Below are 15,295 nucleotides of genomic sequence, written 5' to 3' on the forward strand. Positions count from 1 at the left end.
ATGATAACCTGGAAAAAGGGGATTGCTTGGGAATGGGGTCATTTAGGGGTATAATAGATCATGAGTGTGGGGGGGGGGGTGGTGACCTGAGGTAGTGGCGAACAGCTCACTTGAGGCCCTGGAGGGAAGAATGGGACTGAACAGACTGGAGAAGGTGGTCCAACAAGGGACAGAAAAGAAGAACAACTGAGTGGAGGTGAACGGTTAGTCTGAATTTTTGGAGTTTAACAAGAAGAGTGTTATTGACAGACTATGTGCACCTGGAAGGGACGAGCAAGGCAGGGCAGAGTATGCAAGACCAAAAAGGAGGCGGTGGAGTACAGAGGCCACCAACCTGTCTGCTCTGCAAAAGTAACCAACCTACACTCTTGGCTTCATTGAGGGAAACCCCAATGATTTTGAGGGCCTTGCGTTCCACAGCATCAGGAAGGGCAAGGTGCGAGGCAGAGGAAGCGGCAGCAACTCAAAGGGCAGGTGTGTGTGTCTGTCTGTCTGTCCTGTCTCTGCATGTCGTCAGTCAGTCACACTCCGTACTGTGGAAAAGCTTGGCTAATCATGGGTCACTCTTTTAGTGATTGCATATCATGCTTTATTGATTTTTATCAACTGTGTAACCTATTCATTTGTGACATAGTTGTGTGCATGCTCGGATATTCATTCAGTTGCATGATATCTGAATTGTTCCAACATGGCAGATGTAGGTACCAATCCAGAAACCTGTTTGATACATACCTGGACTTTGAAAACCACTTTACTCGATTTTCAAAGCAGAACAAAAAACTTTGGGTGGTTTGCCACTTCCTTCTTTAAATACATACACTTTTGGAAATACACTGATGGGGTCTTTAACTTCAATCAGCAATAGAACTATCTGAAGGGACAGTGCTGTCTTGATGTCTTTTCTTGAATGACAACATACTTCATCATGATGCCACATGTTGCCTTCAGAGCACCAGACCACAGATATCTTGGACCAGGACAGAACAACATATTATGAGAGCACCATATGGCCTTGTGGCACAGAGCACAGATAGGGAGAGCTTTGGGTGAGAGATTGGATATTATTATTATTATTATTATTATTATTATTATTGTTCTTCGTTTGTCTGCAGCACAAGGCTATGGGGTAGCATCACTGGCTGAAGGTGCGGCTGTGCCACCGATGCAATGCTCTGCTGGTTAAGACAGGAATTTGTAATTTGTTCACGGTGCCGGCGATAGCTCACCGACTCTTCGCAAAGGACACCGTGGGATATTTAAAATCCACCGACGAATGCTGGCAGACTGGACGCCTTTTTCATGTCCATCCGAGAGACGGCACACACCTTGATGAACGCCCTGCCTGTAAAACGCCGGGATAACAGTTTGTAGCTGAGTCGGGATTCAAACCCAGGTGAGATCACATGCCGGCAAACGAACCGCAGTTTAACATGCAGGCAGCTGGGCCTATAGGTACACACACTCACCTCGAGGCTAAGTTGGTGGATGCTGAAGATCCCATGGTGTCCTTCGCAAAGAGTAGACGAACTATCGCAAGCACCCCATACAGATTCCAAATTCCTGCCTTAAAACTGTAGGGGGGCACTGCATCAATGGCACAGCCACTCTCCCAGCAATGATGCAACAGGCTGCATACAAAATTAATTAATGTGCACCTTTCCCGAAAAATGAACTGCTTGTCGTTGAGGAGGTCATTATTCATAGAGAAGTCCACACCATCAAGTCGAACTGTTCATCAAGCAAGGCTGAGGTCCGGTGCAGGTTTCTGGGCAGCTATACTCGTTTTGTGGCCTTCACGTTTCGAATCTGCTCTGCAATTGGATGTCCTGAATTGAGGGTGAAATGAGGGTTAACCTCATGAGATCTAAAACTCCAGCTCGTGCGATGAAGCTTTTGAGGACCGATCTTGTGGCGAAACTATTCTTGGCTGAAGATTTTTTTAAAAATAATTTATTTATTAATTGGAACATCTACAGTGCCACAGCTGCATAGATAATGACATCAATTCTTTAATGGTATTAAACCCATAGTTCCCATCTGGTCGATCACAGACCACCTAACCCAAAGGAGAGTGTGAAATTCCTTGCCACAAAACCCTTCCTGGAGCTCAAGCATCCCAGGTTCAGAGATGATGCGTTTGACTCCTGCCATCTAGTGGCAAACACATGATTTACGTGATCAGATTTATAAAACGGTCAAGGATTGCTTGGTGTATGTCGTCCAGTACCTCCTCATTCAATACTTCATTGCACACGAGGCAGTCGTTGATTTCTTAAAGGAGTTGTTGGCATCACCTGTCTTACAAAGACTGTATAATCTCACCTTTGGTCGTACCTGCATGCATGTGACATCAATCGGTGAACATGGGCGTTGTAAGAATGATGCAAAAGGAACCAGAATTGTTGGATGCTTTACAAACCAGGTGGCAATACTGGACTAGCCACTATCCCAGGAGGTGAAACAATAACTGAAGCTTTTAAAAGTTCTTTATATTGGTTCATCTCCTTGTGTTTTTACCTGCCACGTGTCACAACAGGTGTACAAGAGCTCCGCATGGTTATTGTTGTTGTTGTTGTTGTTCTTGTCGGGGGTCGATTTTTGAAATGTGCACCCATTGGTCGGACAGCTGCCAGACCCCACCCACATTTATCGCTTGACTACTACACCCACGATAGCACCTAGACAAAATATGGCCGCCATCTTGGTTTTCTGGTGGTCTCAAGAACTGTAGACCTCTTTATACACTGCCTGGGTTTATTGCATCAGATTTCCATTGGCTTTATTTCAGTCAAGTGTTGCTCACGATGAGGGAACCCAAAAAAATCTAATCGTATGTCGAATAAAAAATATTAGTAAGGTTTAATCAAGCCTGAGCTTGCACGGTACGTACCTCCCTAACGCCGTTTCAGTGGTAATTTTGTCGAACATCTTCCGATTTCCGTTGGCTTTGTCACAATGTGGTCTGCATGCGTCTTTTGTTCCCTCTTTCGTTACCTCTTCTACAACTGAATAACATGTGCTTCACTCATGATTAAAACTGGACCACCACTTGGTGAAAGTCATCTGCTCAACCCACATGCTCGTTTTGAAAGTTTTCCCCATCAACTTTTTTGTACAATTTATTTGTTCTACGTAGAGGAAATGTGCAGTAAACTAAAAGCGTGAATGAGAGGTCACCACGTTCACCTCTAAAATGTGCAGTAAAAGAACATAGGGGATGTTCTTCATCTCCTCAGACCCTCATCCTCGTTTTCTTCTCCCCCCCCCCCCCATCTTCATCCTCGTCTTGACTCCTCGAGAATTTGCATCTCCCCCTCCCCCCCCTCTCCCACCCCAAGACCAACAGCAAAGATAAAAACACCCCAATACATTTATTGGGGTCATGCTGATAATATGTCACAAGTGTGGACATAATCAGCCTACAACTCATTTTCCTCATTTAACTCCTCTCCCTGCCCATCCATGCGTAATATGTCGACTGTTCTTTTTGCAAGGTCACTTGAGAATCTCGTGCACGTAAACTGACAGTATTCAGTGTACCGTGTGTACTATGTGTGTAAATCCCTGTCCCAGCAGGCCCGTGGTTTACGGTTGCCGAAGCCTCCTGCACCTCCATCCGTGGAGATGGAGTACTACACCATTGCAGAGTTCCAAACAACCATCTCGGATGGGATTAGCTTCCGTGGAGGGCAGAAAGTTGAGGTGAGGACATTTGCTAATTGTTTATATGATGCTGTGAAAGTTCAGAAGAAAAAAAATTCCCACTAAAAATTTCCAAGTCTTTCTGGTTGGTCAAACAATGGATGAAATGAAATTTGATAGTTAGAAGAGGCTCGCCCTCTCCCACCCCGCTCCCTGACGAAGGGTTAACACTCAAAATGTCAGCTTCTCCTTACTTCCCATGGTGGTTAGCATACCTCAATCAACGTCCTGTTGATTTTGTCCATTGCTCTATCTGTCCGCTGATGCAGATTGACACGAGCCTTCACTCGAAAGACTAGTCCTTCATTATACTTTCCAATGGTAGTTTGAGAGGCTTTTACAGTTACTATTATCATCATTATTAATATTTACTAGACAACCCATGAACCCGTTGGGTTCCCGTTGTGACAGCAGTTGATGAAAAAAAGAGAAAGAAAAAAAAAAGAATTTTAATATTATTTAGTGATCAAACTTTAACTTGAAGAAAATTTCAGCATTTACCTCAGAAGTCATCGTTCCGCCAACCGGTTTCTCCAGGTATATCAACACATTCTCCATGGTTTGTCCTTGCGCTTTAGGGATCGTCATACCAAAACTTGACTGAATTGGGAATTGATTTTTTTAATATTTTTTTTTGTTGCCCGATTTGAACGAAAATTGATACTGCACACCGCAGGAGAATGGTGAGTAATGTGGCCCTAAAATTTTTGTGCTATCGTATACCATTTTGGCTGTATTTTGGGTATATATATATATATATATATATACACACACACACACACACACACACACACACACACACACACACACACACACACACACACACACACACGATGAGACTTTTAGTAATATATAGATGATATTCAATGGATTTTTATGTATAGAGCCTTTCGTTTTTTTTTTAGTTGGCTGCTTGGATCAAATTCATAATCCAGTTTTAGTCCCAATGCCTGAAATCGTTCCCTGTCCCATTGATGACTACATCAATGTAACATCTTTACGTAGAGCTGAACTCATCAGCTTTATCGACTTTGTGTATTCATTCCATGCCCCCTGGAGTTCACTTGGATCTTGTTGGATACTTCGGTTACTTTCTCGACATGAATGGTTCCATCAAAGAGAACGGAGAATGGTTTGGTCACCACTATCCTCATCTGCCCCCCGCTCCCCCCTACTAATGTCAAAAGCCTCATCCAACTTGTTCCAATTATTTGACCCACCTCCCCCCATGCTCCACACTTGTGCAATGATTATTCTGATTTACAATTTAATCCAGTTGTGTAATTGCATTTTCTTTTCTTTTTTCTCCTTTTTATTTACTTTCTTCCCCTTTCCATTTAGTTTTCGGTTTTTTTTCTCTCTATTCTCCCTTTTTTTCTATTAATTACTTTTCACTTTATTCTAAACTGAAGATTCCTTTTTTCTTTTTCTATTTTTGTTAATTACTTTTTTCTTTCAAAAATGTTTCCCTTCCTTTGGTATGTTTCCTTTGTGCTTCTGACCCTTGACCCCTCATCCTGTTCTCTCAACTCTTGCTTCTTTAGTTTTTTGTTTTTTTTAAACTCTTGCTTTTTTTTTTGCTTCTTTTGTTTGTTAACTCTCGCTTTTTTAATTCTTTTTTTTCACTCTTGCTTTAGTCCATGAGCCAGTAGGGTTGGTCAGTACCATCTGGGGGGAATAATTCTCACAGTGATTTTTGGCAAGGTATACAATCCTAGAGTTAGAAAATATGTGATAGCATTGTATCGGTGGTAGCTTTTTGTGTGTTATCACCCTGTTTATATGCCTACCCTTAAATAAGCTTTTGTGCAAAATAGCCAGTTCAAGGTAAGACATCCTACTTCAACTTAACAACATGTTTTTTTTATCAGTCAAACATTAACATTGAAATTTGTCTCACCTTTTGCTAGGATAATTTGCTTTTCAACAAAAAGTGCTAAATATGCCTAGGTTGAAAGGTATGTCATTGGTGACACATATATCAGTGTCTATTTCGTGTGTGATAAATCATACCGCCTTTACAAAAGGATTTGTCTATCATTTACTGTGGAAAGTAAATAAAAGTTCTGGAACAATATAATTACATGGGTATTTAGCAAATTTATTAAGAAATCCAAAAATCTAAATTTCTTTTTTGTATGTTGTATATTAAGATCAGTATAGCAGACAGTTACCCCACCCCCCCCCAAATGAAAAAAATACCTAATTTGGACGGATTTATGTAGTTTGGTCAATGTTATGATATTTTTGAGTGGTCGCTAGACTACCCTTATTCTCAGGTTTTCCGTCTGTCTGTATGTCTGTCTGTTTGTTTGTACGTAATGGACAGCTCTGGAGGCCAGAGGAGTCAACCAATTTTGATGAAACTTGACTGGTAGGTTCATACCAGTATCTAGTTGTATGCTTTTGAGCAGCGTTGCTATGGATGCCACCATTGCCTCGCAATGGGACTTTTAAATTTTTGAAAAAATCCGAAAAAAAATTTCGAAAATCAAAAATCGACTTCCGTGCTTTTATGCGCACTATAATCAACCTCTTTGTCAAAAAATTTCAGCCCGATCCGTCAAAAACTATGACTAGTATGCAATTATATTACTATATGCTTTCACCCCAACGTTCGCATTGGGATTCCCTAACGTAGGGTTAGGGAATCACACACAAATGATGAATGGACAGTTGCTCGCCATGTTCCTATATGGAACAACGAACGACAAAAATGCCATCTGATGTGTTCTCTTATCTACATATTTCAAATTTGCCTTAGTCTAGCGACCACCCATGTCGCCTACCAGCTTGTCCCTGTTGTTATTGAAGGATACTTTCCAAGAATCATGCAAAGGTAAATGATAGCATGTTCATGAACAAGATTAATATTTTTCCCTGTAATTTCTCAAAAAATACAGAATTTCAGGGATTAGGTACTCATTAATGCACATACTGTATGAAGGTATCAAACACCTGTATTACACAATATAAACCAATAAGACAGTAGCAGGATGGATAGTCATGTGCAATCTGATGAATGAGCCAAACATGAAAATGAAACACAATCTTCTGTTGTAGGGCATAAAATTACAGAATAGAAACACAAATGTGGTGTTCCACACAAACAAGGCCATTACCTTGGCCAAATGTGTTGCTGATAAACATATTGTCTTATGAACCAAAGACTGGTCCTTTATAGTTTCTAAGACATCTCTGTCCGTCCATCTGTCCATCTATGCACTGATTGTAAGTGATATAAAATGTTCAAGATGAACTTTAAAATCATAATCATTTTCCAGTTCTTCAATATCCTCATCTAAACTTTCCCCATCGTCTGACTCAAAGATGGATATGTTCTGCAATGTATCAGTACTGGACTATCAGTGCCTGTAATTGCAAACACGATTAGCTAGGCTAGTTTCAACAACTGTTTTGAAAAGCAAATAACATGAGCTACGTTCCTCACAATTTTCAAGAAGATAGAGCTTATAATAATAAGAGAGAACCATTAGTTTAAAATAGAATGTCTTCTTCTGTCTTACACCGGTTCCAGAAAAGTTTATTTTGGGATGGGGTTACTAAACAGCTAATAACACACAAAAGGCTACCACCAATGCAATGCTATCACATAGTTTCTGACTGTAGAGATGTATACCCTGACAAAAATTATGATTAGCATTATTCCCCTCGGATGGTAGTGGTGGCCAAAAATTACTGGGTCTGGCTCATGGACTTCATTTTTATTTTTATTTTTGTTAATTCTTGCTTTTTTTTCTTCTTTTTTTTTCTTTTTTACTCTTGCTTCTTGATTTTTTTTTAAACTCTTTCTAACTTCTCCCTTTGACCTGTGAACCCTGATGTGTCTGTCCCTCCCCTCAACCCACACAATACACAAATATCAGGACACCCTCTCTCTGGGAGGCATATTTGTACTTCTTCCAGTCTATTACTTGCGTTTCAAATAATGCTAGATTATAAACAAAATGACACATTGAGAATGGCATGTTAGAATTTTAAATCTCTTAACAGTGTTCCTTCTTCAACAATTTTTCGCAATCCTTTATTACCCCGTGCACACGAAGCGAAAAGCGAGGTTAAGCAATTGGTTCATGTCCATCTGTCCATCTGTCTGTCTGTCTTGTCAATTTATGATTGAGGAACAACTTGTTTAAATTGATTGTTATATTTTGAACACTAATGGGATTATGAACAGGAAGACAAGTTTGCCGTTTTCACACACCTTGACTCAGAATTCGTCCTCATCGCACATGTGCAGAGAAGAGTGAGAGGTTTTTTTAATTTTTTTTTTTACTCGGTCTGCCCGCCGAGCAGTCAAACAAAATTGAAAAACATTCCAAACAGGAAACTTGCTGTTTTAAGGATGTCATAAAGAACACAAACAGGCACGAAGAACTAATGTAATGTGTTAAATGGGGTGATTTCATAGACACTGTGGAAAACGGTGGTAAAACCCGAATTAATTTATTTTTACGACTTTTATAATCTTTATTTTATTTAAATTTAATTACGTACTTGAACACTGTGGAACACAAATCGCCTTCTTTACACTTCCAAGAACCTCCAGTTTTGCAATACTTCAATGTTAATAAAGGTTTAATGAGTGGTGTATGAGGGTGTTATTCAGGACTGTGTCTGGACTGCTTCAATAGCACTAAACTTTGGATTTAAAAAAAAAAATTTAACGATCATTTAAAATCATTATTTTGTTAAAATGAGTACTGTATATACTTGAACGCTATGTGGGGTATCATGTTCTATGAACTCTCTACTTCTCTGAAGTTATGAGTTTTGTCATCCATAGTTCCAGCTTCCTTTTATGCTATATTCTTTATGGCGATCTTTATTCTGGCGGCATGGGCATCAAGTTTGCTAATTAATGGTTTTATCCAAAGTGCTCTTTCATAATTGCACGCAATGCAGTTAAGCCATGATGCTTAACAAGCCCATTATGCTTGCAATATGCTTATAAATCTGTGCACCAACGGATATAGAGACTCGCTGATTAACATCGATGAAGAGTAGCCAACTCGGTCATGTCATAATGTTAATTTTTAATTTTTTTTGAGCAACCTCATGAAATGATCACATTGCTGATTCACTCCATCAATTTTCCCATGGAATTTTTTTTTTCAATCACCCAAAACTTGGACAGTGATCTGGAACTTCCAATCTCCTATCATATTGCCATTTTAAATTTAAAATGTCCTGTGATGTTTGATCCAAATACCGTGCAATCCAATCTGTACATATAACAAGTTGCCTCCGTTACCGAAGGTGGATAGAGATTACGTTTTCACCTCTGCATGGCTGTCTGCCTGTTTGGCTGTGAGCAGGATATCTTAAAAGGTTATGGACAGATTCTGACAAAACTTGGTGTTCAGGTTGGGTATGTGATGAGGATAAATTGATTAGATTTTGGTGAAGATCTGGATCCAGATACAAGAATTGAAAAAAAAAAATTATGTGGTTTGTCACCATTGGGAGATAGGGCCAAAAACGATGGATAGCACGATATTTCAAAAAAAAAAAAATGTGGACGGGTTATGACCAAAACTTGGTGGTTGAGTTGGGTAGGTGACGAGAACAAGTGGTTTAAATTTTGGTTCAGGTTCAGGTCCGGATGCAGATCCGACATATCGGTGGGGATACAAAACGTAAACTGTTCAACCTGGTGGAGATATGCGCTCTACCGATTTCCATTCTTGTATTAATAATTGGATAACCAACGACCTGTCGTGAATATCGAATCAAAAGGCCCTAAGGTTCGTGTTCATTGGCTGACAGTATTAACTTGCTTCGGTAATGTCCATGTAATTTCACAGGGAGTATAGCAATTGTGAATGTTTTGTAAATAATGATCATTAATCACTGATGAACCAAATATAATGATGACAACTAAATATGTTGATGACTCATCGCCTGCACTGTAACGGTAGTCAGTTTATTGCCCGTAAGAGGAAGTGGGAGTGCACAATGTCTGACCAATGGGAGAAGGATTTGACCATCGGTGTGAAATTTGCTATGAGTAATATTGCCTGAAGTTTGCCCCTTTGCTATGACTGCAGTGCTAATTATAATTCAAGAGTTCATTCTATTAACAAGGAATCTCAGAAGGAACTTCAACACAGGATGAAGATATTCAAGCCTAATCAAGCCTGTACCATCCCGCCTATATTAATGTCCTCCTCCATCCCCATTGGTTTTGTGTACCTATCCAATTTTTGTTTAAAGCCATCCACTGTGGCTGATTCCTCCACCTTTCCAGGGAGACCATTCTATGCATTAACTACTCACCGAGTGAAAGACCCTTGCCTTAATGTCGTCTTAACACTCCTCTCCGTTATTCTCATGCTATGGCCCCGGTCCTCACTGTCCATTCTGCTGAAAATAGAAAAACTTCTCTTTTGTTTATACCCTTCAATATCTTAAACATCTCTATCAAATCTCATCATCAACTCCTTTCTAATGTAAAAAGTCCTGTCTCCCTCGGCCGCCACTCCTTCCTTAGTCTCGCTAGAGTCGGAATCAGTCCAGTTGTTCCAAACTCAACCCTCTCTATTGGCAGGTATGTCCTTGCTCGGATGTGGCAATCAAAGCTGGACACAATATTCCAGATTATATTTATAAACCAACCTGGTGATGGCTGTGCCTGCCCTGCTGTTCTCATCCCCGTTGATAAACTCTTACATTGAATTGATGTAGTGCAGTCTTGATGGGCCAAATGACTTCCTCCTGCACCAGTTCATTGTCCTTTTGTAAGTAAATGGTGTTGCATGAAAGCTCTTGTGTTATCCTGAATTTTTCTCTTTCCCTTTTCTTCTTTATATTTACTACCTACCACCCATGGGAAACAGGTTATTGAAAAGTGTGTGAGCGGCTGGTGGTATGTACAAATTGGACATGATGAAGGTTGGGCACCAGCATCGTATATTGAGAAGAGGAAGAAGGTCAACCTTGTGCGAAGGACCAGCAATGTAACGCGACCCAAAGTCCCTCCCCCAGCACCTCCTGGCCGTACACGAGCAAGCAGTGCTGATGGTCGACACAGTAATGATAGAGCAAGAGGCCGAGAGACCGAGGCAAATGGTCGTTCACCAAGTACAGTACGGGAGCATATTTACGATGTACCTGCAGTTGATTGCCCTGACGTAATTACCACAATACGAAGCACACGAGGGAATGGGAGCCCTCGAGCAGTAACAAAGCACACTGCCTGCACTGCACGTTCAGAAAGTCCAGGGAGTCCACGGCCTGTAACAGCAACAGTCTCCCCCTCTGTAATTAGTGCTCAGAGCCGAACAACTCTCACCAGAGGTAACCCAGTGCTACTGTCACCAAGGAGTACGCCAAGAGCGAGCGTACGGCCACGGCTGGACAGCGATGGTTCTGAGACTCGAGAAGACATTGGTCGAGACGGCTGTCGTGACGTTACTGGTCGAGCTACCTTGCCACGATCGAATGCACAATCGGTGAGTGAAGAGATGTACGAGGGCAGTGCTTGTTTGACGCAAGGACGTGGAGTGAAACCCTCTCTTCGACCGAAACCAGTGACAAACTATATCACCTCAAATCCTGGAGGGTCTCCAGGACGTTTGGATGTTGGGACTGTTTCTCGAGGCATAAATGAAGCTGGGCCAGGCTCTGAGAAGAAAGAGGGAGTATCTGATGAAATTGTTAATGGTATTCGAACTCTGGGGGAGATTGGGTCAAGAACATCTGCACAAAGTAGTCAGGCCAGTGGTGGGAAAAATGGCACAAGGCATTTAGAGCTGAGTGGAAAGGGTGAGCCATACCGTGCTGTTGCACGCTTTGAAAAAGTGCAAAACTCAGAGCTTTCGTTGAATGAAGGTGATATGGTAGATGTGTTGGAAAAGAAAGATGGTGGCTGGTGGTTTGTCAGGTCAGGTGTTGATGAAGGTTGGGTTCCTGCATCGTACCTTGAAACCAGACTGTCCATCGCATCCACTGGAAGCATTTCTAGGATAGGTTTGGGGTCTCAGGTGCAAAAGACGAACATCAATGGTACAGATTCAGACCGCTGGCATTCACAGGACAACAGCTTGCCACCAAAACGACCGCCACCTCCGAAGCTGAGTCCGAGCATGGGACGACATGGTGGAAGAAGACTGCCAGCCCCGATTGAAAAATCAATTCGCATGGAGAATTTGGAATCGTACTCGGGGGCTCGTTGTCATGCATCACCCTCTTCAAGAATCCTTGAGAAGGTGAAGACACTACCTGCTGCAAATAATCGAGCTTCCAGCTCTACAGATATGAATGGTGCACAACGTTCTTCCCCACGTTTAAGTCGCCGCGATCCCCGTGAGGTGGTTGCTGGAACGCGCAGAGCCACGCAGATGCATCAAACCTCTTCGGGTGGTTCGAGCCCAAGGGAGAGATCAGACGTCAGCACTATGGAGAACGGGACATTGAGCTTGGGAAGGTCTCGATCCGATCGTTTGCAGTCACGGACATTCCTGGGCCAAGCATTGCGAGCCGAGCTTATTTCCCGGCCAATGCCACATTCTGGAGACGTGTATGTCGCGATTGCAGATTATGCCGGAGATGACGAAACCCTAGGATTCGATGAAGGTGTCTCGTTGGAAGTAATTGAGAGGCATCCAAATGGCTGGTGGTATTGCAAACTTTTAGATGGACGTTGTGAAGACAGTGAGGGTTGGGCACCGTCTAATTACCTTGAGAGGAAGGTGCTACTAGGTGGATGCTCCATACATACACGATACGGTGAAGACTCAAAGAAGGAGTAAATTTAACGACCAAAACCTTTTGTGAGATGGACGACTATCGATGAACATTTCACGGGGAGCTAACTTATTTTTGTGCCATGGATCTTTGTTCTTTTCCTTGTCGGCATGTTTTAATGAGATGGCTGGCTCCAGAGCTGGAATCTGTGAGTATGGAAGGGTCCTTGTGAGCACTAAGGAAGGATTGTCTATGAACGCACGTTTGGTGCGAAGGAGGTGACAACACACGCAGTGCTTTTTGGAAAATGTCGGAAGTAATGGCACACATGCTCATTAAAAATGGTTAAAATTTGCTGCAGGTAAATTGTGCATGTGTTTTTCACTGCATTATGAAACGAGTTTGCCTCTCAGGTGAGGTATAAACAGGAAGTGATCATTTCTGCTGTCAGAAATCCAGGTAACTATTTTTTTTTTTTGCATAAGGTGCACTTATCTCGGTCTGTCCCTGTATCACCTTTTTTATTATCATCAGTGACGGTGCAGCATTTTACTATCTCTAAGGTCAGCATCAGGTCAGATCGAGAGGAAAAAAGCGACGGACGAGGGTCACAAGGTGCTCCTGGTTGGGGGAAGAATATGGAACAAGAGACTTGCAAGTTGTTGAAGTTACTTCACCAGCGTTTGCACAAAGTACCATCTGTTTCAAGAGTGTCTTCCGTTTGCCTCGAATGGTAGTGAGTCGATATCCTTTGACGGATAAATTTTCCAGGATGACGGAATAAACAAAAATTGTTACTGAACACTCGTACGCACCGATCCTGGCTTCTGATTTGTTCACAGCACTTTCTCCTTGTGGTCGTTTTGATGAGTCTGGAGCAATATTGCAATACGGCTCTCCAACATGGGCCACACGGGCCCGAATCCTGTTCGTTACAACTGTGATGCAATTGATCTCCATGATGACGTCAATTTTGCTTGTGATGTCGTGATCGCATCCCCGGGGCCTCAATTCAGAGGCGAACTTGCAAGATTGCTCGTTGCACCACAGGTTTAAACCCTGGAACACTTACTTGGTGAAGATTTCTTTCTTTTGTATACCCAGTGTGCACTTACATAATTATATATATATATATATATATATATATATATATATATATATATATATATATATATATATATATAATATGAATATTTTTTTTCTTGTCAAAGCATTATGGACTGTTGTTTACCAAATTTGTGTCAAAAGCCATATAGCTATACAATAACAATGTTGTGTAGTTGGTTTGTTTCTGTTGTGGTTGTTTTTTTGTTTGTTTGTGTTTTTTTCAGGGTGAGGGTGGTTTTGGGCTTGGGAGAGGGCTCACTGGTTTTTGTTTATTTTTTGAATGAGATTACAGGTAATGTTTGTTTTGTCAACTGTTATTCTCACTGAAGACCTGCAAGTTCCCTCGACACCAAGTTCAGTCGCATGGCACGCAGTCAGTGTGCTGTTTTAATAACGAATTACTTGCCTTTTCATTGGAATGATTATATTGTTTGTTTTGTTGTTCGAGGAGGAATGCCGTAAATTCATATAGACAAAAAAAACTAATAATAAGGAAACGCTATTTTTGTCTTTTTCTATATGAGCACGCACAGCCGTGTTTCGTGTCTCCGCTGCGCTGTGCACATGCTGTCATGTCCTTAACGAGTTTGAATAATAAAGAGCGTAAGAGCAACCCCATGTGCATGTTCAAGAACTTTCACATGAGCACTTATTGAGTTAGTTCAATGGTTGAAATCCACAGAATTATACCATCATGGGAAGTACCATTTTTTTTTTTTGTACATTTTGTCTGTTAACCCTTCATCGGGTTGCCCCCTTCGTGGGAAGCTCCTACCTCCTTCCTCCTTCCTTCGGCGGATAGCACACTTCGGTCGATGTTCTGGTGATTCATTCCTTTGTCCTACCTGTTCTCTGACACAGAATGTGCTTTAATATGGAGTAAATTTTTGGAATCTGGTTGAAAGTATTGTGTTCCTGGATCCACTATAGGCTCAAGCCAGCTAAGCTCAGCATCCAAACGCAGGTTGTCCCAGATGTCTCCAGCGGTTGGGCTAGGTATCGCAACCCGGAGCGCTCATCTGTGTCTTGTCTTTCTTTTTAAAGCACTGCAATGGCTGGAAAGAAGATGTCTTCAGTTTGTTTGTTTTTAAACTAATATACAGTATAATACAAATTGGAAATGGTTATTAAACACTGTGTACATAACAAATAAATATTTCATGGAGCGCTGGTATGAGGGATGTGACGCACAAGCCGGAACATAAAACGTGTAACCAGAAACATAGTTTGATGTGCTGCTCGCCCTCTTCCCAAACGTACAAAGTGGGGTAGGATTTGGGGATAGCAAAATTATAGACGAAGCTCGGGAAGATGAAAATAAATGTGGTTAGGGCAGCAAAGGAATGAGGAGATAAAGGGATCAGTAGGATTGAGAGCCTTGGTGACTCCTGGGGCCTGAGTCATGACCCATATGCAGCCTTAGGTTGGAAAGGTCACCCACTTACAGTGCGTATACAAAGTCTACACCCCCTTTCAAAATTTCACCTTTTGTTGTCTTTCGCCTGGAATTAAATTGTATTAAATCAGACTTTTTCCACCTTCATTTACACTTTAACCCACAACTTCCAAGTGAAAAACAAATTCTACAAATATCAGAAAATTTATTAAAAATACAAAACTAGAATATCTTGGTTGGATAAGTGTCCATCCCCCTGAGTTAACATTTGGTGGAAGCACCTTTGACAGCAACTAAAGCTGTGAGTTTGTTGGGATCGGTCTCGACCAACTTTGCACACCTTCACTGGACAATATTTTCCCCTTCTTCTGCACAAAACTG

The 15,295-nt window shown here is 41.5% G+C and overlaps 1 protein-coding gene across 18 annotated transcripts in view; it reads left to right on the forward strand.

Moving 5' to 3' along the window:
* LOC147033973 (SH3 and PX domain-containing protein 2A-like) overlaps nucleotides 1-14,131 on the forward strand; it is a 225,049-nt gene extending 210,918 nt beyond the window's left edge. For 17 of the 18 annotated variants that reach the window (XM_085873975.1, XM_085873958.1, XM_085873984.1 and 14 more), the window contains 2 exons: nucleotides 3,574-3,702; nucleotides 10,563-14,131. In XM_085873975.1, the coding sequence (XP_085730101.1) occupies nucleotides 3,574-3,702; nucleotides 10,563-12,476 (2,043 nt within the window). In that variant the 3' untranslated portion in view covers nucleotides 12,477-14,131. The remainder of the gene's footprint in view (nucleotides 1-3,573; nucleotides 3,703-10,562) is intronic. The other variant, XM_085873967.1, reaches the window with a different exon arrangement.
* The last annotated feature ends 1,164 nt before the right edge of the window (nucleotides 14,132-15,295 follow it).

The sequence above is a fragment of the Eptatretus burgeri genome, chromosome 1, assembly GCF_056783735.1.
Source record: "Eptatretus burgeri isolate ZD-2024b chromosome 1, Ebu_testis_v1, whole genome shotgun sequence".
Lineage (NCBI taxonomy): Eukaryota > Metazoa > Chordata > Myxini > Myxiniformes > Myxinidae > Eptatretus > Eptatretus burgeri.